The sequence below is a fragment of the Cervus elaphus genome, chromosome 27 (genome assembly GCF_910594005.1).
Source record: "Cervus elaphus chromosome 27, mCerEla1.1, whole genome shotgun sequence".
NCBI classification, from domain to species: domain Eukaryota; kingdom Metazoa; phylum Chordata; class Mammalia; order Artiodactyla; family Cervidae; genus Cervus; species Cervus elaphus.
The window spans coordinates 55,392,300-55,418,240 of NC_057841.1; the positions used below are offsets into that span (position 1 = coordinate 55,392,300).

The 25,941-nt window shown below is 39.2% G+C and overlaps 1 protein-coding gene across 6 annotated transcripts in view; it reads left to right on the forward strand.

Moving 5' to 3' along the window:
* Window positions 1-25,941, forward strand: part of DCC (DCC netrin 1 receptor) — a 1,228,196-nt gene that overhangs the window by 1,162,063 nt on the left and 40,192 nt on the right. For all 6 annotated transcript variants that reach the window (XM_043889644.1, XM_043889645.1, XM_043889647.1 and 3 more), the window contains 2 exons: window positions 2,602-2,757; window positions 11,195-11,407. In XM_043889644.1, the coding sequence (XP_043745579.1) occupies window positions 2,602-2,757; window positions 11,195-11,407 (369 nt within the window). The remainder of the gene's footprint in view (window positions 1-2,601; window positions 2,758-11,194; window positions 11,408-25,941) is intronic.

Sequence of the window (25,941 nt, forward strand, 5' to 3'; positions counted from 1 at the left end):
AAACTTTCTATCTGAAAAAAGACCTGGCTTCATTTTGCAATTAAACGTGTTAATATGTACTTCAAGGAGTGTTATATATATAATGAAATTAAATTCTCCAATGCAGTTTTATATATATATATATATATACACACAACCCCTCCCTCTTGAGCCTGCCGCCCTCTAGGTTATCAGAGTGCCAGGCAGGGGGTTCCTCTGTCCATGGGATTCTCCAGGCAAGAATAGTGGAGTGGGCTGCCATGCCCTTCACCAGGGGATCTTTCTGACCCAGGGGTTGAACCTGGGCCTCCTGCATTGCTGGTGGAATCTTGACTGCTGAGCCACAGGCGAAATGTATATGTGTCAGGGCTGTTTTCTCAATCCGCCCCACCCTCGCCTTCCCCTCTCCGTCTACACGGCTGTTCTCTGTGTATGTGTCTCCATTCTTTACCTGCAAATAGCTTCAACAGGACTGTTTTTCTAGATTCTGTACATATGTGTTAACATATGATATTTGTTTTTCTGTTTTTGGTTTACTTCACTCTGTATAACAGGCTCTAGGTTCATCCACCTCACTACAACTGATTTAAATTCATTCCTCTTTATGGCTAAGTAATATTCCATTGTATATGTGCACCCCATCTGCTTTCTCCATTCATCTGTCGATGGGCATCTAGATTGCCTCCATGTCCTGCCTATTGCATATAGTGCCGCAGTGAACACGTTGGGGTGCATGTGTGGTTCGGAAGGAGCCCTTTCAATTTAAAGTGCTATGCCGCTATGTATTTCATGTAATTAATCTGCATCTTTAAGTCAAAATATTTTAAAAACCTGTTTCTAACCAACAATAATGCAATATAATTTGTGTCTTGATGATGAAATTACTCTGTAAAAGGAATGTGATTAAAAAAAAAAGATTTTACTTTGGTAAATGTACACTGCTGTGTATGTTGAACTTTAGCAACTGGCCTTAGGGTATAACTAAATTAAAAAATCATTATATAATATAAATAATTTATTAATTTTATAGATAAGAATATGCTGTTGAAATTGATCATTCCAGCAGCTAGCTTAATTTTTATTTTTTGTTAATAAGAGGTAGCGCATGCTAAACATTTTGTAAGATGAAGATTGACTTATGGTGAGAGTAAGTATTTCATAACATGATACAGTTCAGTTCAGTCTCTCAGTCGTGTCCAACTCTTTGCAACCCCATGGACTGCAGCACGCCAGGCCTCCCTGTCCATCACCAACTCCCGGAGTTTACTTAGACATGTGTCCATTGAGTTGGTTATGCCATCCAACCATCTCATCCTCTGTCATCCCCTTCTCCTGCCCTCAGTCCTTCCAATGAACACCCAGGACTGATCTCCTTTAGGATGGACTGGTTAGATCTCCTTACAGCCCAAGGAACTCTCAAGAGTCTTCTCCAACACCACAGTTCAAAAGCATCTGTTCTTCAGAGCTCAGCTTTCTTTATAGTCCAGCTCTCACATCCATACATGGCTACTGGAAAAACCATAGCCTTGACTAGACAGACCTTTGTTGGCAGAGTAATGTCTCTGCTTTTTAATATGCTGTTTAGGTTGGTCATAACTTTTCTTCCAAGGAGTAAGCATCTTTTAATTTCATGACTGCAGTCACCATCTGCAGTGATTTTAGAGCCCCCCAAAATAAAGTCTGCCACTGTTTCCACTGTTTCCCCATCTATTTGCCATGAAGTGATGACACCAAAATAGATTGATTATATTCTTTGCAGCCAAAGATGGAGAAGCTCCATACAGTCAGCAAAAACAAGACCAGGAGCCGATTATGGCTCAATCATAAACTCCTTATTACCAAATTCAGGCTTAAAATTGAAGAAAGTAGGGAAAACCACTAGATCATTCCGGTATGACCTAAATCAAATACCTAATTCATAATGTGATACAACTGAACAGATATTTGAATAATGGAATCGAACAATGCTCACTAAACCTAGAAAATATTGTGTAAGATACCATCTATAGGTTTAGACCAATGTAACTTCAAACATGTTTTGGTATTTCCAGAAAACATTCAGTTGCATTTAAATTAATGTGTCACTAAGTTATACTATTTCAGCTGCTTGAAAGTATTTTCTATTAAATATAAATCCTTAGTGTGATTATTTAGAGTATACTTTCATATTCTCTCTCCAGACTATAGATCTCCAAAGCATTACTTTCCTTCACAGAATTAATAGAAAATCCCCACTTTTTTAGCCTGCTCTATATAATATATTCCATTTCTGAACAATCTAATGTTTCTAACATCATCATTTTTGCCTAGAAGAAAGAATAAGATGAAAACAAAACTAAGCCAAATAAAAATCAGGGAGACTTAAGGTGGCCTATGAATCACTTCTTTGTTTGAAACCATGAAAAGTTTTAAACCTCAGGAGAATTCTTGCTAGTGAGATTCTTGAAGAGTGAGTTATCTTTTCTAGGGACTTTCTAGAAAGAGAGGTAAGTACAGGAACCTACATGAAATCATGAAGCACATCCATGGATTTGAAGATGTGAAAATGTAGCCGTTTCCTTTTTACTTGTTAGGCAGATGCATGGGATTGAAAATATTAATGACAACACCTTTGTTTTGCAGCTGTCGTGAGTGCCATCCCCGTGCCAACCCTAGAAAGTGCCCAGTACCCAGGAATCCTTCCATCACCCACGTGTGGATACCCCCACCCACAGTTCACCCTCCGGCCTGTGCCATTCCCAACACTGTCAGTGGACCGAGGTTTCGGAGCAGGAAAAAGTTAGTGTATTGCATTTTCCTTTCTTTTTACTGAGAACAAATGAATAACATCAATAAAGTCTTGTCAAGTGTGTAGCATTTTGATGTTCTTATCCTTTGTAATGAGGGATTCAACTGTGACCTGAGTACTAGAATTTTCTTTTTCAGCATGATCAGTTTTTGGACCCTAAATTATGTATTGGGACTGATTTTCCAGGAGTCTTTCCACAGTCCGTTGCACTGACAGTATGAGGAGTTGTGAGGAAACAAAGCTTAACGGGTTCAGTAAAACAGTAACATGATGGGTGCTGGAAATTAATATGTTCTGTTAAGTGGGAAGTGAATAAGCAAGTGACTGAACTCCAACATATTCTTACTTAAGTGTCTGTTGGTAATAATTAAAGATGTTTCTTTGATTTTCCTTATGAACCAATACCTGTATGAAAGCTTTTGCTTTCTTTAGTTAAATCAGCCATTTGCAACACCATGGAAAGACCTTTTTCTTTTTTAATTTTTAAGAAATAGTTATTGTATATAAAAAATTTCCAGACTAGTATTTCATCTGTTTTTATGTATGTATTTTTGCAGCTTTAATTGAGGTATAATTGACATTGAACAATGTGTTGTACCATGTGTTGATTTGATATACTTCTCTGCTGCAAAATGACAATCATGATAACCTTAGCCAACACCCCCATCCATGGCACATAATAAGCATTTTTTTGTGTGTGGTAAAAACATTTAAGAGTTACTCTCTTAGCAACTTCTGAGTGTTTAATACAGTATCATTAACTACAATCACTCCTCAGTCCATGGGATTCTCCAGACAAGAGCACTGGAGTGGGTTGCCATTTCCTTCTCCAGGGGATCTTCCCAACCCAGGGATTCAATGCACCTCTTGCATTGGCAGGCGGATTCTTTACCACTGAGCCACCTGGGAAGCACTTGTAAAGCAATTGTCCTCCAAATTAAAGAATTAATATTAAAAATAGTTGGCAAAAAAAAATGCATGGGAGTGCAGAATCTTTGATATCCAGTTTTCATTGCCTTTGCCTGCATACCCAGAAGTGGGATGGCTAGATTATATGATTGCACAATTTTTAATTTCCTAGGGTACTTACATACTGTTTTCTACAGTGACTACATCAATTTATATTTCCACCAACAATGCAAAAATGTTTCTCTTCCTCCACATCCTTGCAAACACTTCTTATCTCTTATCTTTTTTATTTTAGCCTTGGTAACAGAGGTGAGGTGATATCTCGTTGTGGTTTGATTTGCATTTCCCTAGTGATTAGTAATGTTGAACACCTTTTCGTGTATCTGTTGGTCTTTTGTATACCTTCTTTGGAACAATGTCCATTCAATCCCTCTGCACATTTTTTTAAATCACATTGTGTTTTTGTTTTTGAGTTGTATGAGTTTTTATATATTTCGGATGTTAACCACTTAATCAGCTATTTGATTTGTAAGAATTTCCCTTCCCTTCCCTTTTCATTTTCTTTCTTTATAGCAGCTTTTTAATTGGATATAGTTCCATTTGCTTATTGTTGCTGTTGTTGCCTTTGCTTTTGGTGTCAAACCAAAAAAAAAAAAAAATTGCCAAGATCAATGTCTAAGTTTTCTTACAGGAGCTTTACAGTTCTTGGTCTTATGTTCAAGTCTTTAATCCAGTTTATTTTTGCATATGGTACAAGATAACGGTTCAGGTTCACTAGTTCACAGTGACTATTATTCAGTTTTCCCAGCACCTTTTATTGAAGAGACTGTTCCCTCCCCATGGTGTATTATTGAATTTATTTTTAAATATTCGTTTATTTTATACTTGGGGATATATTTAGGCTTGCAGTTCTGTCCCTGTGGTCTGTATCTGTTTTTATGCTAATACTATACTGTTTTAATTACTATAGTTTTGTAGTATAGTTTTGAAATCAGGAACTATGATGCCTCCAGCTTTGTTCTTAGGTTTACTTTTCGTTCATGAGTTCCATGCAAATTTTAGTTTTGTTTTTTATTTTCTCTTTTTCTATTTCTGTAAATATTACATTGGAATTACAGTAAGGATTGATTGAATATATAGATGGCTTTGGGTGGTAATTTTAACAATATTAATTCTTCCAACCCATGAACACAGACTATCTTTCCATTTTTGTGGCTTGTTCAATTTCTTTTATCAAAGTCCAGTAGATTTCCATAGACAACTGTTTCACCTCCTCAGTTAAATTTATTCCTAAGTATTTTGTTCTTTTTGATGGTCCTGTAAATGAGACTGTTTTCTTAATTTCTCTCTCTGATAGTCTGTTGTTAGTATATCAAAATGCAACTGATTTCTGTATATTGATTTTGTATCCTGAGACCAGTATTTGTTTCAAAGAATGTACAAATGGAGAGAGATTCTCAAGCTATTATATGCACCCTGGTGATTTTTCCTGTGCTATTTGGCTTTTTTTTCCCTTCAAGCACAGCATTTTAAAATCAATTTTATGGCATTCTTCTCTTAGTTACGAACAGGTGACTCAGCATCTCCTGTGAGATAGGATATTTCGTAATAGATAAGATGGTAACAGCAATAAAATATATTTGTGGAGTAGCTATATTTTTTCCAAGCCAACAGGGACAGCTCTAAGAAATCATAAATTGTCTAGATGTAGCAAGGTTAGAATTAAAAGGCATCAAAAATCTGCCAAGAGAGAATTAGATTTATTTTTCTTCTTCTCACTGCACATCACACCTAGAGAATAGAGTTGTGTGCAAAAACTCAAAGAAAAAAAGTCCTCCAGACCACATTGAAGGGATTTAAATAAAGGTGTAAGAAGTCCAACACCCCCAAATTTCTGAACCCCAAGGCAACTAGGATGATAATTCTAGTCAAAGGATTCAGAACACATAAGTCCCTTCAATTTCCGAATTGCACTGTCCCCGAGAGAAAAGAGGTTTATAGTTTCAGTTTAGTTTTCTTCTCATTGCTTCATTGTTCATTTATATTCTCTTACTGTAACAGGAAGTGTCAGAATGGCCTTTATCTGTTCATTCCAGCAAGACTGAGATAGCCAAAGTTCATGACTTTGTCTAAAACTGGAAATTAACTATTTCATTCGCGGGTGTTCCTGTAAATTCTTTTCCATTTTTAAAAGCATCACCTCCTTCTGAAAATCCAGCATCCCATTGACTCCTTCATTTCTCTCCTGATCTGGTACAGCATGCAAAACTGTCTCATTAAACCATGGGGAAAATGATTCCAAAAGTTAAATTTCAATGAAAAGGAAAACAACTGAACTAGTATAGAATTTAGTTTCGTCTGTGGTTCAGGATCACAGATGAGTTTATACCTTTGTTTAGTCTCACATACCACTCTGGTGCAGGATTTTGATAGTGGGGGAGGCTGTGCATACCTGGGGTCAGAGGGTAAACCTCTGTATCTTCTACTTGATTTCGTTATGACTCTGAAAACTGCTCTAAAAATTAAGGTCTGTCAGAAAGAAAAGGTGGTGGGGGGAGTAGGGAGTGAGAAAGAGGAAGGAAGGAAGGAGGGTAAGCAGGAAGAAAGGGAGAAAAAAGTAGTCTCCTTAGTTGATTTTTATTTTAATTTACTTAAAAGTAATATTATTAAATACATTTAAAATTATATTGCTATTATGTAACATATAATGTGAACATAAAATAGATAATGTATTATATAAAGTTATGCAAATTAAGGATTCTTAACAGAATTCTTTGTTTAATAATTCTTGAACCTCATCTAAAATAAAATTGACATTCTACTCCTGGCCAAGATACCATAGATTTTTTTAAAATATAAGATATACTCAGTTCTTCTTCAAGTATTTTTTGACCAAAGCTATGTGCAATGCAAAAGGGATTGGAACTAACATGTGTTTCCAAGTGATTGCTTTGAAAAGAAATACATAAAACAAGCATCCTCTTTTCTAGGAAACTAAATATTCTTTAAATCACTGTCAGAAACAGTTAACTTCCAGCCATTCAGTATTGGTTTCTAAATGCCTTGAAGAACACTAAACATCCCAGTTCTCTCTCAAGCAGAAAACATTTCATGTCTCTGGCTGGAGATGTCTTGTTAGTCACCTTGAAAAACAGCAAAAGGCACATGTAGGCAAAGAAACATTTGACTGTGGGAAATGGAGCAACTCTCCTTTCTCAAAAGTTATCAGAAAGACCTTTGAGTTTAAGAGATGACTCACTCAATACCTGCCCCCAAAGAAGGCTGCTTTCTGAAGCCACTAATAAAGCTGAATTTCTCCCCTCCCATAACGAATGGAAAGGTATAGGATACAGTACATTTGCATAGCACATATTCGGTGATCCACACAGAAAGGTTTATACAGTTGTGGTGGACAAATATTTCTTCTTCCTATTAATAGCTTCAGTTTTGCTCTTCACATCAGTGGGCAAAGGAGCTGGCCATGGGGGAACAACAAAAAGAGTTGTATTCTGAAAACTTCAAACAATCATCTGTAGATCTCATTTCTATAAGTCAGTATAAAATTGGTGCCCCCGTTTCCTCCTCTTTGAAACAGGTACTAGAGGTGATGATGTCCACTATTATTTTTAGTGTTGGCATTGTCTCAGTGAGAGCACCAGTCAACTTTCAACAGGTTATTGTTCTTCCGCACCTCTCTCCCAAATTGGAAATCAGTTAACAAATGGAACTTGACTTAAATAAAATCAGAACAGTGGAGTTCATGGATTTTTCTCTAGGGTCTTTAAAAAAAAAAAACAAAAACTAGCTGTAAGGAGTTGGGGTTACCCAGGATTACTGCATGATGTTCTTCTGAGATTAAAGAGTGAATTTGGTTCATGTCTTGAAGTGTCTTTGTTTAGTTATTCGTGTGCTATTTTTCTTTCAAATATTGTAATCTGAAATAGAAGGAAAATCCTCATTTCCATTTTTGCAATACCTTTGCCAGTTATTTTGTAGCAATTATTTATGTGCTGACATTAATTATTATAAATTGCCTTGAGATTTGACTCTGCTGTGTAACTGTATGCTATTTGCACAATGAATTCCTACTATCTCATCATTTGAAAATGAGTGCCTTGCCAGGACCTATTTGATTCTCACTTTAGTCTGTGAATTACAGTGAGGCTGCACTTCGTGAGCAAAAGGAGGTTTTCTTTGCTTTTGGAGCTCTTAGCACGGCTAAATGTCATGTCAGAGAGCCAGGCTGTTTCACATAGGTGTCCTGAAGCTGGCACCTGAACTGGCCAAACAGGCTTATATGAAATGAGAGCTTTTCTCCAGTGGAGCAGTTGCTATTGTGTTTGCTTGAGAGTTTTTTCACTGCCTTAAATGTCAACCAATTCTAAAAGGCACTTTTTTTTTTTTGGTGCTCTGTGCAAAATATGCTGCTGCTGCTAAGTCGCTTCAGTCGTGTCCAAGTCTGCGACCCCATAGATGGCAGCCCACCAGGCTCCCCCGTCCCTGGGATTCTCCAGGCAAGAATACTGGAGTGGGGTGCCATTTCCTTCTCCAGTGTGTGAAAGTGAAAAGTGAAAGTGAGGTCGCTCAGTCGTGTCCGACTTAGCGACCCCATGGACTGCAGCCCACCAGGCTCCTCCATCCATGGGATTTTCCAGGCAAGAGTACTGGAGTGGGGTGCCATTGCCTTCTCCATGTGCAAAATATAAGCATTATGAATCACCTATGGGAGACGTATAACTTGTCATTGAATTAGGTGTTAACCAAAATTAACATTTTGAACAAAACAAAAACAATCCTTTGTGCATGACTGATACATTCAGTCTTAAGGCTGGACCCTCTCATTCCCACCTTGCACTTGAGGTTAGGCGCTTTCCTCTTCACCATGTGGCACGAAATATTGATTATGCTAAAGAGCTGGTCCAGTGGTATCAAGCCATCATTACTTCCCTTGGTGTCAAGAACAACACTATGGTGTTCCCAGTGGGAATCATGGTAGCCAACTGAAAACTTGGGGACGGAGGACTAGGCGGGCTCAGCATTGTTATTTTCAAATGTTAAAGAGAAGAGGAATGGTAGTGCCCACCCCCAAAATTCAATGAAGTCAGCAGAATTCATGAGGAGCCTGAAGCTTTTAAGTAACTAAATTTTAGAAGACTAAAAAAATGCAGTTTTATCAAACCTATGATCATAGTAATATTTTAATATAGATCTCTTTCATTTCAAAAATGTAGAAGAAATAAAAAAGAAAAAATATGAAGGAAGGAAGAAAAGAAAGATATCACAAAATATTACTACCTCTGTAAAGACTAAAGCAGTTTTTAAAATATGATATAGATTTACTGCAATCCATCTTCAATAGAAAGAATTACGGCAGATTTCTGAGAAAAAATGTGAAATTTCTTCTCATGGAGAGGCATTTTTAATATGATGTGGATGCATGCTAGTCGTGTCTGACTCTTTGTGACCCCATGGACTGTAGCACACCAGGCTCCTCTGTCCATGGAACTCTCCAGGTCAGAATACTGGAGTGGGTTGCCATTTCCTCCTCCAGAGGATCTTCCTGAACCAGAGACTGAACCCTCATCTCCCGTGCCTCCTGCATTGCAGGTGGATTATTTACTGGCTGAGCCATTGGAGAAGCCCCTAGTATGATGATGTGGACCCTTTAATAAAAACTAACCCTTTGGTAATAAAAGAAAGACCTCATTGTTGGTTCCTGCAGCTACTTCTTTAAATCTTAAGAGATACTGTATTTTTATCTGGGCAATTGACTGATCATTTATTCCTTTAGGTTAAATATGAGTCCAGAGTAAAACCTGCATAATTTTGTTTCTAAAACTATACTCCCAGTCACCTAATTACACCGTCTTGATGGAACAGAAATTACATGCATATTCCTCTTTCCTTTACAGTCTTAAAAGCAATTTAGCTCCTTTTAGCATCTACCTGAAGTTCCCTTTCCCTTTTGCCTTTGAGAGCCAACATCACCAAAGATTTGCCTTAATTTTTTTCCTTGCAGTCCCACACTTTAACCTTGCTATTATATATGCACGTGCATACATGTCCATCTTTGGTAGGGCATCCTAGCATAAAGATAAGGTACTTCTCTTCAGACTCTGCTTGCTATCAGAGTTCTATCTAGTTTGCTTGATTAAATTTTCCTTATTTGAAGAAATATTTAATCAGGTTCTTTGCCCATTTTCTGGTTCCGAGTGCTATGTGGCTACATCTGTCCTTGGCCAACCCTGTATCTTTCCACCTCCATCTTTGAATGGGGTAAGCCTGAAGCCTGCTCAGTGATCCAGAGGACCTCTAATCCTTTTTGAATATAGAAAAAAATGAGCTTTAATATCAAATGCCTTCTACAGGCACATTTCACTTTTACATATCTTTTATATCTTTAATCTCCACCCCCTTCAGCATTATCAGATTTTCTGTCTCCTCTGCCCTTTGCTGACCTCACTGAGCCTCCCCGAGAGGTGTCTCAAAATTATCTCACAAACTAATTATCTTGAGATATTACCTGCTTAGAAATTCTCTTTGAAAAGTAAGAGGTTATCTTCTATCACTGCATTTTTTTCTACCTTTACCCAATAGCACTTTCTTAAGAAACAATCAGAAATACTCTTCTTTGATCCACATTTATACCTACTATGCAGCTTTGTTCATTTTCAATTTAACTTGGATCTGTTGACTCTGAAGATGAATGAATAAAGTCATTCATGAATAAAGTGTTCTTAGCATGAAAAACTGCCTGGCCAATATTTTAGTACAGCTCAACTGTGTCTCCTGGAGAAAAAGGTGTGTTTCTACACACAAAATTGTCCAAATAGCCAAAGGCTGTCACAAACAACTATGTGAAACCTCTTCAACCATAGTAATCTGAATGAAAATTACAAGGTTTGCTACCAAAGGGGAAAAACTGCAATTCTGCATTCAGGCAACTTGTTTCAACAGAGTCATCTCTCATGTAACTTCTTAGATGGATGTGCATCTATTTTGTTTTGGAAGATAATGACAGTGGTTATTATTTGCATCATTTTATTAGCAAGGCCTTGAGCACCCGGTAACTCTGATGTGTTTGATAGCTGACATGGCGTGTTTCAATCACAGAAAAATTGGCATATTGGCTGGCAGATAATAATGCAGCTGTAGCCGGGTTTGGTACATTGAATTTCACTGACATTGCTACTTATGAAAGGAGAAATAACTCTCTCTTCTCGCTCCATCACTTATGATTGCAGGGCCCAGACAATTCAGGCAATACAGTCAGCGCTGTGTATCTTTTACTATTCTTCCTAGAAGATACAACCCGCTCCTACTGGGTCTGTTTCTACTGTTTAAAGGGGCAGTGCTAACACGTCCCATAAACGCAACAGGATAGTGGGATGCAGATGTTCTTAAGTGTGAAGAATAGATTGGCCACATCCTGGCACAACTCTCTGAACTGTTCCAGTGACTTAGGGAAAGCCCACTTTGTTGTGGAATAATGAATGGCTTCTGTTGTCTTTATTGCAGCGGTGAGCGAAGGACCAGCCGCCCAACAGCCAGCCATGTTGCCCCCAGCGCAGCCCGAGCATCCCAGCAGTGAGGAGGCACCCAGCAGAACCATCCCCACGGCCTGTGTTCGTCCAACCCACCCCCTCCGCAGCTTCGCCAACCCTTTGCTACCTCCGCCGATGAGTGCAATAGAACCGAAAGTCCCTTACACACCACTGCTGTCTCAGTCAGGTGAGTGCCGGTTGGTCTGCCTTTAGAAGCTTTGCTGCCCTCGGTGGCTCTGCGTAAGTGCCCGAGGCTTCCTGAGAAGGCTCAGAGGTGATGTAGCTTTTGGATGCAGATCACCTGCGCAGTGCGCTCGTGTCTTTGGCTGATTTTTGTGGTGCCGCTTTCAAGGATTTGCCTTGTAAGCAGCTGGCTGATTGTGCCTTTCATTCCTTTGGAAAGTCATTCATTGATGCTGAATGTCAGTCCAGTACTTATAATATGGGCTACAGGTATGCCCACTAGCGAATACTGGACTTTCTGCCATGTGGGTTGTCAGATTTAAAGCTAGACTCCGAAATTAGAGCCAAGGTACAGGAGTCTGCGGAAATCAATTTTTTTGAGAAATGTATGTAAATCTCATAATTCTATTTTGTTCCTTTCAATGGTCATCTTCCAGGGGTTCTTATTTTAGAGTTCCAGGGCCAGAAAGGAGCATCAGACCGTGGTAGTGTCTAATCTCCTAATTTTAGAAGTAAAGAAATAGAAGTAAAGAAATATATGAATAATATTAAATAAATATTATAAGAATATATAAGAAACAACAATTAAAAAATAAAGAAAATAAATAAAGAAATAGAAATAAAGAAACCCACTTAGATAGATAGGAAGCAATATCTGTGTTTCCTTTCTAAGAAATGCAGATGCGGAGAGGAGAACCAGAATCCCTAATTCCCAAGGCAGTGCTCATTCTGTTACCTCAGCTGGCATCCGTTGGCTCCACTGAACCAGAGCTGCTTTTAGTTTCTGTTATGGATTAGGGAGAATCAGGGGGCGCAGAGAGGGGGAGAGGAGGAGGAGGAAAGAAGGTGGAGAAGGAAAAGAAAAAAGATAAGAGGAGAAGGGGAGAAGGGGAGGAGGAATAAATAGATAAGATGAGAGAAAGGTCAGTAGCTAGATAAGTAAATATGTAAAGAACTACATAGGGCTTAAAATTATTTGGGATATTGGCATCATTCTTGACAACCCCAGCATATTAGGCACAAGACACTTAAGTTCAGTAATTCCATGTAAAGAGAGATGCCTCCTTAATAGACACAGGTAGCTGCATGGACCAATCAGCCACTGTACAGATACATTTGAGTTAGTTTCTGTTTTCAGATACATACCCAGAGCACTTTTAGTCACTACGTTAGTGCATAAACCTGCTGACACTAGGAAAAATAAGGCTGCAATTATGAATCTTAAATTTATATTAACATGAAGACTCTTATCTTGTTCCTGGCATCACACCGATCGATGTGTGTGTCTGGTTTCTCACCATTCGTGTGGCATCTAGTATGGCTGCTCAGCTGCCCGACTCTGGGAGGTGGAGTAGAACACAGGAGGGCTGTGGACCTCCATCCCTTGACATACAAGCTGCATGTCGCCCCTGGGCAGAATGGCACACACAGGGTCACTGCAGGTCATGGTTTCATTTCACCCGAGATGGCTCTTCGAGCCCCAAAGAAGCCCACACTAGGATTCAAAGCAAGTCAGTATTGTCCAATCTCTTCTTCTGCTTGCCACACGTAAATCCCACATACACATGATTCAGTGAATCCGCTACTTGGTATTGCCCCAAAGCTGTGAGGTCTTTGCTAACTGAGACAGGAACAATTTGAAGCAAGAAAATTTATTTCAGGAAATTCCTGTGTCAAGAACATGCTGCCTGGTGATTTCTGGCTATACTCACTTTCCCACTGAAATGCCAACTAAGGGAAATGATCTTGGAGGACACTGGTATTCAGGATAGTTGGCAGGTTAATTGCAACTACTACTAATAACTAACCTTTATTGAACATGTGCTATGTGACCTATATGCTTCTGAAGGCCTGTAGTATATTGTATGTGATCCTCAAAACTTTGTGATGTTGTGCCTTTTTTAAACCTATTTCAAGGATAAGGAAATTGTAATAAAGAGCATTTATGTAGTATATTTAAATCTACACAGCTAGGGAGCAAGGCTTCTTTTCCCACTCTTTTTGATTGTAGAAAGCAGGGGTTCTGAATTTCTAGGAACTCATTTGTAACTCGTAGTTTATATCTAACTCATTTAATGACAAAAGCAAAGATAACTTTTAAAGCCTATTAAATCAGTCTAAAGATGATAAAAAGAAAAAAATGGGAACATCTGAAATAATTCTGAGTTGGGAAATACCATTTTCTCACAAGGTTTCTTCCCTCACATTTTAATGAGTGAGAGAAGATGAGAATTTTATCAGAAGCTTTTTCTACACCTATTGAAATGATTGCATGGTTTTTATTCTTCAGTTTGTTACTCTGGTGTATCATATTGATTAAATAGTGGATATTGAAAAATCCTTGCATCCCTAGGATAAATCCCACTTGATCATGGTATATGATCCTTTTAATGTATTGTTGGATTCTGTTTTCTAGTCTTTTGTTGAGAATTCTCACATCTGTTTTTATCAGTGATATTGGCCTGTAATTTTCCTTTTTTGTGTGATATCTTTGGTTTTCATTTCACAGTGATGCTGGCCTCATAGAGTGAGTTCAGAAGTATTCATTTTTCTGCAATTTTTTTGGATAGCTTCTGAAGGATGGGTGTTAACTCTTCTCTAAATGTTTGGTAGAATTCACTTGCGAAGCCATCTGGTCCTGAACTTTTACTTGTTGAGAATGTTTTAATTACTGATTTCAATTTCAGTGCTTGTAATGGGTCTGTTCATATTTTCTGTTTCTTCCTGATTCAGTCTGAGAGATTGTAGCTCTCTGAGAATTCGTCCATTTCTTCTAGAGATGTTTAACTATTTTATACTGAGAATACCAATTTTATAACACCAAGAAACTAAAGTGCTATAGTATTTTATATTGTTGATATTCTATTTTGAAGTAAAAGTCTTTCTTTTTAGGAACTGTGTTATGCAGAGAAAAAAAGATGGAAATGATATTCAGAAGTCCATTTAAAATGAAAATTCTGCAGTGGCAGTAATAGTGGATTTGGAACACAAAGTTTGGAAATAAACTCACACTCCAAGTGATCTATAATAACAAAAAATGACCCCCAAATGACCCAGTGATCCTAATTTTAGAAAGAATACCTGATAATGGGCAGAACAAAGCGCTTACCATGGTCATTTGCTATTTTTTTTAATTCTAGTTACAGTGAAACCAACGCTGTCTGAAAACAAATGCAGCATGAATGAGTGTATTATATCCTTGATAGATGTGTCAGAGAGGATTTTCTTTTGTCTCTACACCTATTCTCTCAAATACTAAGCATCTTTGAAGAATCTTTCTGTTCTAATGTCCTGTGGGCAAGATCTCATTTTCCTTTATCTCCACTGCATATTTATAAGTCTACATTTGTTTTAATATTGTTCTTATTTTAGTGGAATGATATCTTATAAACTACCTTTACTTTCAAATTTTCCAGTGTCTTTGACTTGCTGGGGGATTGAGTTTCTATACAGCCAAAGTTCCCCTTTAAATGCCATCCACCTCCACTCACCTGAGGTCCACCCCCACCGTCTCTTGGGCATTATTAAATGGCTTTCCCTTTTTTTGTTTCTCCATTGTCTCCCTGTGACTCCTGTGCATTTCATAAAGTCTTACCGCATGATTTTCAAATAAGTTCTCCCTGCATTGCTCCTGACACATGGTAAGTAGCATGCTTCTAAGAAAGGGCTGATGTTTACTTATTCTAACAGAAACAGAAAATTAGCAGACTGACAAATGTATTAGCTGTGACATTAACTACATGCTTTTTAGTCTAAAAGATGAAATACTTAGAGCTTTCGACAAATCTTAATTCTCAGAAAATCATTACTTGAGTCAAACTGATGGATGATGTCAAGTCTTTCTCTTTTTGGGTTAAAAACAATACCTCAAGTAATTTTACTCTGAGTTTCATAATAAAAGACTGCGTAATTACTAATGAGCTTATCTTTACTTACCACAAGTAGTTACTTTAGATATGGTAATGTGAGGCATCGCTGTAATTTTGAAAACATCATGCCCAATGAGAAGCTCCTTCTGGTTTGAAATCATTTAAATTAGGATCAGGGAAGAAGTTCTTTTTCTACTCAGGTTCCTGTGTATGGTTTTTCTTGGGCAGCGTTATCAATCTGTGCCTCAGTTTGCCTCCCAAAAAGGCACATGAAGCTATGTTTGCAGTCGTTTTATATGAGGTATTTGTTGTTCAGTCACTCAGTCGTGTCCGACTCTGCAGCCTCATGGACTGCAGCGCACCAAGCTTCCCTATCCTTCACCATCTCCCAGAGTTTCCTCAAACCCATGTCCGTTGAGTCAGTGATGCCATCCCACCGTCTCACCCTCTGTCGTCCCCTTCTCCGCATAATATGCAGTAATGACATCCCTCCAGTTGCACAGAGATTTGCAGTATTTCTATAATAAATGGTAATTAGAAAATCATCCTGTTATCATAATGACTGACATTCTACCTCTACCTACCTGAAAACACAGATTCATTCCATCATTTATGTTTTCCTTCCACAATTAGAAATTTAGCTTACTAGACTCTAGGGTGTTTTATGGTATTTCTTACAATTTGACCATCACCTCATGATAAAGCAGTTCCATTTCTTAGTGCTTCTCCTATAGACGTGAATAACTGTGTGATCTTTACATATATCAGGGAGGGTGCAAATACTATATTTTGCAAATCACAGATGTGGCCAGATAAGTGATTTGGCTTAGTCTCCTTTCAGATTAAATAGAAAATGCTTGATGGAGCATTGGGCTTATGGCCTTATAGATCTGACATAAATTCTACAAAGGGCCAAGATAGGCTATTTTTTTTTCCTTCCCTAGTGAAAACTCCTTTTAGCTGTGAACTGATCAGCTGCACTTTAAGTGAACCTGGATTAGGGGACCATTTGTCTTCCAAGGCTGTAATTCTAAAGGGAAAGAAAATGTGACCTCTTAAATAGTGACTTTTATATTGTAGCGCTGTTTTACAACACTAGTCTCCTGGAGTTCTTGCATCTTTGTAAAGCTGTGTGCATGCTTCATTGTCATCCATTTACACACTGCATCTCTACATGTTTTTATTTATAAAAGGAAAACCCAGCACATCCTGATCCTTTCAGTCTTCTAGGGATCAATATGTCAGTGGACATGACAAGACCAAAACTCACTTCATTGTACTGCGAAATTGAGTTTGATTTTCCCTCTGCAAATTGTGGCATGTGCTTCAATTTGTCTGAGGGTTGGGGACAAGGAGTGGGTGGAGGTGGCTGACAGCGGACAGAAAAGGCATTTGATTTATATTTTATGGCTGGTTGGGAAATCATGTGTTCCTGCTATAACCTGATCTTTTTGGCAGGCCTCATTGCTGTAAATACGCTGTCACGCAGAACTGCCGATAAATTACTATAATACATTAGTTCAGTTCCTTTCCCTGAGCCACGTGTGGGCCACCGTGTGGGTGTTCAGCAGGATTCCACCCGAGTGTTCCATTTTGCTGAAATCAGCCATGGGCAAAGGTCTTGGGGGGTCAGACATTCTTCAGCAGGTAGAACAAGAGGGTCACTTTCCAGGCCAGTCAGAGCAAATAAATCATTGGCACAGTTGAGTAGGAGAGATGTGTTGATTTGATGTTATTGGAGCCGATGCCATCAATCAGTTTCAGAGGAGAAAATTACACTGCCCCCTACTATGCTGTACCTCATGTGAAGCTCACCTCTCTATGTTTTTGTTATTTTTTGTTTGTTTGTTTTGTTTGGGCAGGGGGTTGCTTTCTTGGTAGGTACCTTCTAAATTGTCCTGTCCTCATTTCTAACAGATCATTTTTTTAATAGGTGAAATTTGATTTGATTTGATTTGTCTAGTCATTCTAAATTACTCCTTGGTAAAATGTAACTGGCTCTTCCCTGGTGGCTAAGACAGTAAAGAATCTGACTGCAGTGCGGAAGAGCCAGGTTCAATCCCTGGGTCAGGACGGTGCTAGCAGTAAAGAACCTGCCTACCAATGCAGGAGACATAAGTGACGTGTGTTTGATCCATGAGTCAGGAAGATCCCACGGAGAAGGGCATGGCAACCCACTCCAGTATTCTTGCCTGGAGAATTCCATGGACAGAAGAGCCTGGCGGGCTACAGTCCAAAGGACACAAAGAGTCAGACACAACTGAAGCGACTTAACATGCACACAGAATGCAATTAAGTCAAATTTGCCTTATACGTCACCAATATTTGTAACGCTGAAACCTACTTGATGTTTTAATAAAATACTCTTTCCTTTAGCATGGTGTTCCAGGATTTAGAAAAAATCTCTGCTAACTGCCTCAAAGAGAGGGATTTCTAGAAGCAACTTTAGGAAACTTTATAAGTAAGCCCTGTGACTGGTACCTCACTTAAAAATGAAGCCTGAAAAGGTTAAGCGGCTCGCCCAAGGTCAAGAGTTGAGCTGTTGGTCAAGTTTACAGAATTCAGAGACATGGAACACTGAAGAAAAAGCATTTTAGTTGGTGCGTGGTGATGCGAGTGGCTATTTTAGATTGACTTTTTTTGTACAGTTGGGTTTCCAGGATGATTCTAATTATTAAATATCCCTCAGAAAGAATTCTTTGATAGCAGGCAGGTTGAATTATTTAGCTTAGTATCTGAGTAAATGTTTTCTTCTTTTATATAGACTAGATGGAGAAAGGGAGATACTAAGCCAGGAACTCTGAAATAGCTCCTGTAAACTCACCTGTCCAGCCTGCCAGATCCCTCGACGGGAGGGCAAGGGGCCAGAGAGCTGGCATCTGGTGCTTTCAGCACCACACACCGTGGAGAACCATGGCTTTGGAGTCCAATCATAAAATTCAAATGTGCAGAAGGGAGTGTAAAGGAAAGATAAAAGTTAATGCACGTGAGAATATTACTCAGATTGTGGGTCAGAACACGTGAAGGACAATGAGAGTGAAAAAAGGAATGGCTGGTAGTTTTTAGAATTTCAAAAAGCTATTGGGAAGAGGGGGCAAACGAGCACCATTGAGTCAAAATTGAGCCCTTTTGATCAAACTTTGGCACAATTTAAAAAAATAAGACAAAATATTGTGCCAGGAATTGTTCAGTTCAGTTCAGTCGCTCAGTTGTGTCCGACTATTTGTGACCCCATGAACCACAGCATGCCAGGCCTCCCTGTCCATCACCAACTCCCAGAGTTGTCCCAACACCCAAACTCATGTCCATTGAGTCAGTGATGCCATCCAACCATCTCATCCTCTGTTGTCCCCTTCTCTTCCCACCCTCAATCTTTCCCAGCATCAGGGTCTTTTCAAATGAGTCAGCTCTTCGAATCAGGTGGCCAAAGTATTGGAGTTTCAGCTTCAGCATCAGTCCTTCCAGTGAACACCCAGGACTGATCTCCTTTAAGATGGACTGGTTGGATCTCCTCATAGTCCAAGGGACTCTCAAGAGTCTTCTCCAACACCACAGTTCAAAGGCATCAATTCTTCAGCGCTCAGCTTTCTTTATAGTCCAAACCTCACATCCATACATGACCACTGGAAAAACCATAGCCTTGACTAGATGGACCTTTGTTGACAAAGTAGTGTCTCTGCTTTCTAGAGACAAGAATTGTTAGATCGCAAATAATTTGAAGCTACTTATCAATATTATGCAATCTCACTCTAGGGTTAAATCACTGCGTTGCCAGCTAGATAGTCGTGTCTGTGTGCTCAGTCACGTCTAACTTCCTGTGACCCCACAGACTGCAACCTGCCAGGCTCCTCTGTCCATGGACTTGTCCAGGCAAGAATATTGGAGTGGGTTGCCATTTTCTTCTCCAGGGGATATTCCCAACCCGGGGATCAAACTGTAGAGAAAATAAAAACAAATCTATTATATAGTACACAATATAGTTTGAAGCATCTAATCTAAGAAGACTGTCCTTTGATTATACTGGGGAGTGGTGGTCTTGTGAGTGATGGAAAATGATGAGAGAAAGGGTGAAGAATAGGTTGTTTTCAAGGCAGCAATTTTTCCTTTCCTGTCACCTAAGAACCTGATCAGTCACATGATTAACTACCGCTATAGAGATTTTGTTATTTACAAAATATTCTTGAGGCTCCAAGTGCCTTTTAAAAATCAGCTTAGGAGAAACTAGTAGGGTTAATACTTTACATTTTGTCACCATTTACAATTTGTAAAGGATATTCTCAAGTGAATTCCTGCCTACCTGCAAAGTAACTATTATCACCATTATTGATGCAAAGAGGTTGAATAATTTGTCCTGTTTCAGGCTCATATGTGTTTGTTCTTTGACCTTTATACAAACCCTTACACATAATGGACACTCAATAAATATTTGTAGAGTTTGTCAGAATAGAATAACAAAGTAAGAGCCAGAAATTAAATTCAGGTCTTCAGTTTCAAGTCTAATGATGATTATAGGTGAAGCAAGGCAATTTGGGAGTTGGGAAAAGGGTTAGATATTGATAATAAAGGCAGATAAGATGAAACAATTTCCAAATTCATGACCATTTGATCATAAAATGATGAATGGCCTGAACTATGAATAACACTTTCTGGTAAAGTTGAATTAAATTATGTAAAGTGGGAAAAAGTAATACTAAGCCACCACCTCTGGAAGCTCTATTCAGTAATTTAACTTCATGAAAATAAATACACATAGTACATGAAGAAGAACCGTGTCCCCTTTAAATTACTGAAAAAAGGGGAGTGGAGCTCAGTGCAAATAGAGTCCTGAGGACTAGTCTTCTCTCCATTTTGCTGTAATATTATGGAATTATGCTCCCCTGAATTCTGCTCATTCTCATCTGTGATATTAGATCAGCATTCCTCTTCAAAGAAAAATGAAACATGAAACTCTAGCAATCTCAATTACTACAGTAATAAAGGTAGGCGTTCTTTCTGTATTTCTTCTATGCATTGTTAAAGACTATTGGTAAGAGAAAGATTTACCTTGAATAAAGATTCTGAGCTACACACTGTGCATCTTAAAACTTTTAAGCATTTGACAGAGTTCCATATAGTTCATCCATTTGTGTCAGATTCCATTTGCTTTCTTTGGGAGCAGGGAGAAATTCTGAAACAAAAAGTATTCATGTAAACCTCTGTGTTAACAGATTATTTAAAATGTGTTGTGAAAAATCTAACACACCGAAAACAAAATCTCTGTGAATAAGTAAAAATTTAACCATGAGCAAACTATTTCTAAAGATGTGACCTGTAATATCTGAAAGAATGTGTAAAAAACCATTTAAAGATCCTACTTCTTCTGAATGTTTATAACATTCACTGGCAGGGACTTGATGGGAAATTCAAGTGCCATGTTAAAGATCTTGTGTGCTTCCTAGCATAGACGTTCATCTTAGGTTTGCAAGAAGATTGATGTTCTTATTGCCAGAATCTCTTATTTACTGGAATATTGAAGCTCTCAGAGGAGACTGCCTTTATTTTTTGTGGTACAGGGATTCCAACAAACTTTTTTTTTTAAGTTGGTGCAAAACAGTGATCAGTGAGCCCAATTCACTTGATGGTACTTAAAACAACTACTCTTTTCATGTCTACTCCAAATTGCCCTTAAATATTCTTCTTTATATTTCGCATCCTCTTGCTGCTGTTGTTCCATCACTAAGTCATGTCCGACTTTTCGCAACCCCATGGACTGCAGCATACCAGGCTTCCCTGTCCTCCACTGTCTCCTGGAGTTTGCCCAAGGTCATGTCCATTGAATAAGTGATGTCATCCAAACATCTCATCCTCTGTCACCCTCTTCTTCTGCCTTCAGTCTTTCCCAGCATCAGGGTTTTTTCCAATGAGTCAGCTGTTTGTACCCCATCGTCTTACCCAGTTTATATCTTTCTACTTCTGTGGTCATCTGAGTCATGATTTTTTTTAATAGAAAACAGCATATTTCAAGCGACAATAATGTGTTCACTTACTATACCTTTAAAGTCTGAGATTGCTGGTTTAACCTTTAGGTTCAGTAGGTGTTGTATTTAAACTACAGTTATCGGTTCTCTTCTTGGCTCCTCTCTGGAATGGTACCACAGTTAGTTAATAGAAACAGAGTGCTTTGGACCCACGAGTGTGAGCTGATGCCTGCCGTGGTGCAGGACTGAGAGCAGAAAGGCTTCATGTGATGAGAGTTCAGCCAGTCTTTGGCAAGAGCAGGCTGTGACTGAGAGAGAACTTCAGGAAGAAAAGAATAAAACTCTGCTAGGACCCAGCTCCCCTGCTCACTGGCTAGGTTGCCCTTATATAAGTTATTTAACCTCTCTGCTTCCACTTTCCACAGCGATAAATGCAGAGAATAAAATCTAGCCTGGAAAGACTTTCATCTTCCCAAGGGAGACAGAGCCTGTAAACATGAATGACGCTAGTTAGTAATGTTAGCACTGAATCCAGGAGCTTCTGATTTCATAGAATCTAGAGACCACATTGCCTTATAAATTGGGCCCAGTGAATTTTCCAATGGCCCGGTGAATTTTCCAATGCCTTATAGTAAGAAGCAGTAGGATCATGTAGAAGGGTTACAAGTACATTTTACTGATTCAGTGGCTGGTGACGTAAGATCCAACTTCTTCGGGTTGAATTTTACCACAAGAATATGCACCACAGAAGGAGCAGTCAATGAAATGGGCCCTTCCTGGCATGGAAGACAGAATGGTCTTGAGAATTTCACAACAGCTGCTCAGAGTGGTCTGAATATCATTTCTTATGTCTAGAGAGCAGCATAGCCTCTTTCAGTTAAGCAGGTCTTGCTCTTAAATCATAAGTCCATCCAACAGCCAGGAAGCTGTTTCCTAACAGCCCCTGTAAATGACCAAACTGCATTAAATAGCATTCCGCCTGCAATTTCTTAATCTGTCTCTCCACCTATTGTTATGAATGTCTGTTCCTCAAGCCCGCTAAGGATTTATGTCCAGTAGGTGTTCAGATTTGATGGTAACATGCCCGACTTCCTCTCACTTCTAAACCCTGCATCTCCTGAATTGTTCCTCATCATGAACCAATTTAATGTGACTTTAAACTTCCTAAGTTCCAGCTCTCCCTTCCAGCTTAGCTATTCCCAGCCCTAACCTTCTGCAGACACAGTTGCAGGGCAAAGAGTAAGAAATGAGGACCAGAAAGTAGGAAAAAGAACATTTTTCATCAAGTACATATAAAATATTAAACCTTTATCTTCTCACTTACATCTAATATACATGTTCTTTTCAAAAGTTTTTTCTAATTGAAGTATTGTTGATTTACAATACTGTTTATTTCTGTACAGTAAATAATATTTCAGTAAAATTGACATATATATGTATATACATACATATATTTATATACATTTTCTTTACTATGTTCTGATCCATCATGTTTTATCTCAGGATACTGAATATAGTTCCCTGTGCTATACAGTAGGACCTTGTGGTTTATCCATTTACAAATAAGATATATGTTCTATTAAGAATATTATAGTGTGAATCATTTTTAAATGTGATTTAAGATAGACATTTTTAATTCTAAACTCTTCCTGAATGTGACTATTTAAGCAGAGCTTCTCAAATCTTAGGTGCCCAGGAATCACCTGCAGAGCCTCCTAAAATACAGGTTCTGATTCAGTAGATCAAGAAGAGGGCTTGAGATTCCAGGGAGATATCCAGACGATGCTGATTTTGCCCTTCTGTAGATCACATTTAGAGTAGTGAAGCTCTAAAACTGATCACATGTTCTTCAACTAGAGTTCAGGGAAGAAATTGTGGGTTTAATAATTCATTTGAAATTAAAGTCACATTTCTCTGTATTTTTCCATTGAGTAGGTTCACAGCTTTCATTAAAGTTTCAAATGGCTCATTATTTGTAAATAAGTTAAGGACCAGTTAAGCTGCAATTTTGTCATTCACTTGCATTTAGTCTCTGAATTTTGTCATTCACTTGCATTTAGTCCGTGGAAAATAAATACCAAAGTCCTTTTTTGTTTTGTCTTTGCTGTTTTTTTTTGTTTTTTTTAAACAAGACCAATTCCAGAATATCTTTTGCAGAAACAACCTTCTATGATCTAAGGCCAAGAGCAGAACACTTTTGCCCTGCTCAATGAAATTCTAAAAAATTAAGTTGTTCATTTTCTTGTAGAAACATCAGGTTCTTTGTGTACCTTTTTCATTGCGTGAGTTGGATTAGTATTTATAAATGTCTTAAAAGAGGTCCCACTTCTGAAACTCTTGTTTTTGTTTGCCTAAATGAAAACTGATAGAGAAGATCCATAACTCTCTAGGAAAAACTTTCTCCAAAAAGCTCCTCTGGGAAATAGAGATGTGTTGTCATTTGACAGGGGTCATCATAACCCATCATCAACATCTTACCTTCTGGGGGTCATCATAACCCGTCATTGGTACCTCGTGTTCCGGGGGTCATCATAACCCGTCATCGGCACCTCACCTTCTGGGGGTCATCATAACCCGTCATTGGTACCTCATGTTCCGGGGGTCATCATAACCCGTCATCAGTACCTCGTGTTCCGGGGGTCATCATAACCCGTCATCGGTACCTCATGTTCCGGAGGTCATCATAACCCGTCATTGGTACCTCATGTTCCGGGGGTCATCATAACCCGTCATCGGTACCTCGTGTTCCGGGGGTCATCATAACCCGTCATCGGTACCTCATGTTCCGGAGGTCATCATAACCCGTCATCGGTACCTCGGGGTCATCATAACCCGTCATCGGTACCTCACCTTCTGGGGGTCATCATAACCCGTCATCGGTACCTCACCTTCTGGGGTCATCATAACCTGTCATCAACACCCTGTGTCCTGAGGGTCATCATAACCCGTCATCGGCACCTCACCTTCTGGGGTCATCATAACCCGTCATCGACACCCCATGTCCTGAGGGTCATCATAACCCATCATCGACACATCACCTTCTGGGGGTCATCATAACCCATCATCGACACCTCACCTTCTGGGGGTCATCATAACCCGTCATCGGTACCTCATGTTCCAGGGGTCATCATAACCCGTCATCGGCACCTCACCTTCTGGGGGTCATCATAACCCATCATCGACACGTCACCTTCTCGGGTCATCATAACCCATCATCAACATCCCGTGTTCTGAGGGTCATCATAACCCATCATCGGTACCTCACATTCTGGCGTGCAGTAGAAAGCACTGCCAAAAGAGGCGCACACATTTCCCCAGACAGTGACTCATCATCCCATGTAAATTTCTGATTCAGCCAGTGTCATACCAGGATGAACAGCATATAGAATCTGTAAAACATATTTTAAAAATTGCTTCTTCTGGTCATGAGGGTAGGTGAGCCTCTGAACAGCAGTAGTGTAGATCAGAGATAATTTTTAATGGCAAGTAAATGAAAATCTATTTGAAGAGTGAAGAAGTTATATAATATCCTGAAAGATCTCATCCTAAACCATTTATTGGGTATAAAGTAATTCTAAGGAGTAAATATGTGCCTGAGGATGCTTGGTTATGGTAAAAAGGGGTGGTAGGAAGGAGGAAGATTTTTAAAGAAAAAGGACCTGTTTCTCCAGTCAGTGTTGGAGCAATTAAAATCATTCTCTCTCTCTCCCCCTACATCCTGCTGTGTTTCTCTTTTTCTTTTTGGGTTTTTGTTTGTGTTTTGGATCAGAGCTTCTGAATTTAACTGGAAACCAAGTGCTACCCATTTAAACCAGGGCGTGAGTATTTGCATCTGAGAAATACCTTACCAGACACAGAAACAATGAGGTAACATTGGAAAATACCTTGGAGAAAAGTGTATTAAGACATATTTTCCTAGGTCTCTTGATGTTTTGAATGTTTGTGAATTGGGGACTGAGAGGCCTCCCCTTACCTCTCCCTTCAGTTCCCAAGTTTCACAGATGGGGCTGGAGCCAGGTCCCGAAAGCTGACTCAGGGCCGCCTCTGCCACGTGGAGGCCATCCCACCTCTCAGGGGCTGCCCTCTCTTCCTCCAGCTTCATCATCTCCCAGATGTCACACAATCTGTACTGTCTCTTAATTCCTTCCTGGGTTAAATCTCAGAAAGCTCATGAAGTTTCTCTATTATGTAGTACGATTTTAATTAAATAGTTCACACTTACGTGGCTGATCTTTGCACACCAACATATAGTAGGATAGACACTCATTTTCAAGATCCTTTAATATAACAGTAAAGCTTCTTTAACGTATTTATTTACTTTGGCTGTGCTGGCTCTTCGTTGCTGTGCTGGCTTGTCTCTAGTTGGGGTGAGCGGGGGCTGCTCTTCATTGCAATGCACAGGCTTCTCATCGCAGTGGTTTCTCGTTGTGGAGCACAGGCTCTTGGGTGGGCGGGCTTCAGTATTGGTGGTGCATGGACTTAGTTGCTTTTTAACACATGGGCTCATCCCAGACTAGGGATCTAGCCCGTGCCTCCTGCGTTGGCAGGCAGATTCTTTACCACTGAGCCACCAGGAAAGCCCTCTAACAGTAAAATTTAATATGTAGTGGGTCCCAATAGGTGCTCATGAAAAAGTGGACTGCTCTGACCATGATGATGATGATTGCAAAGTTCATTAGTGATAATTACCAATAAGCACTTAACTGTCACTT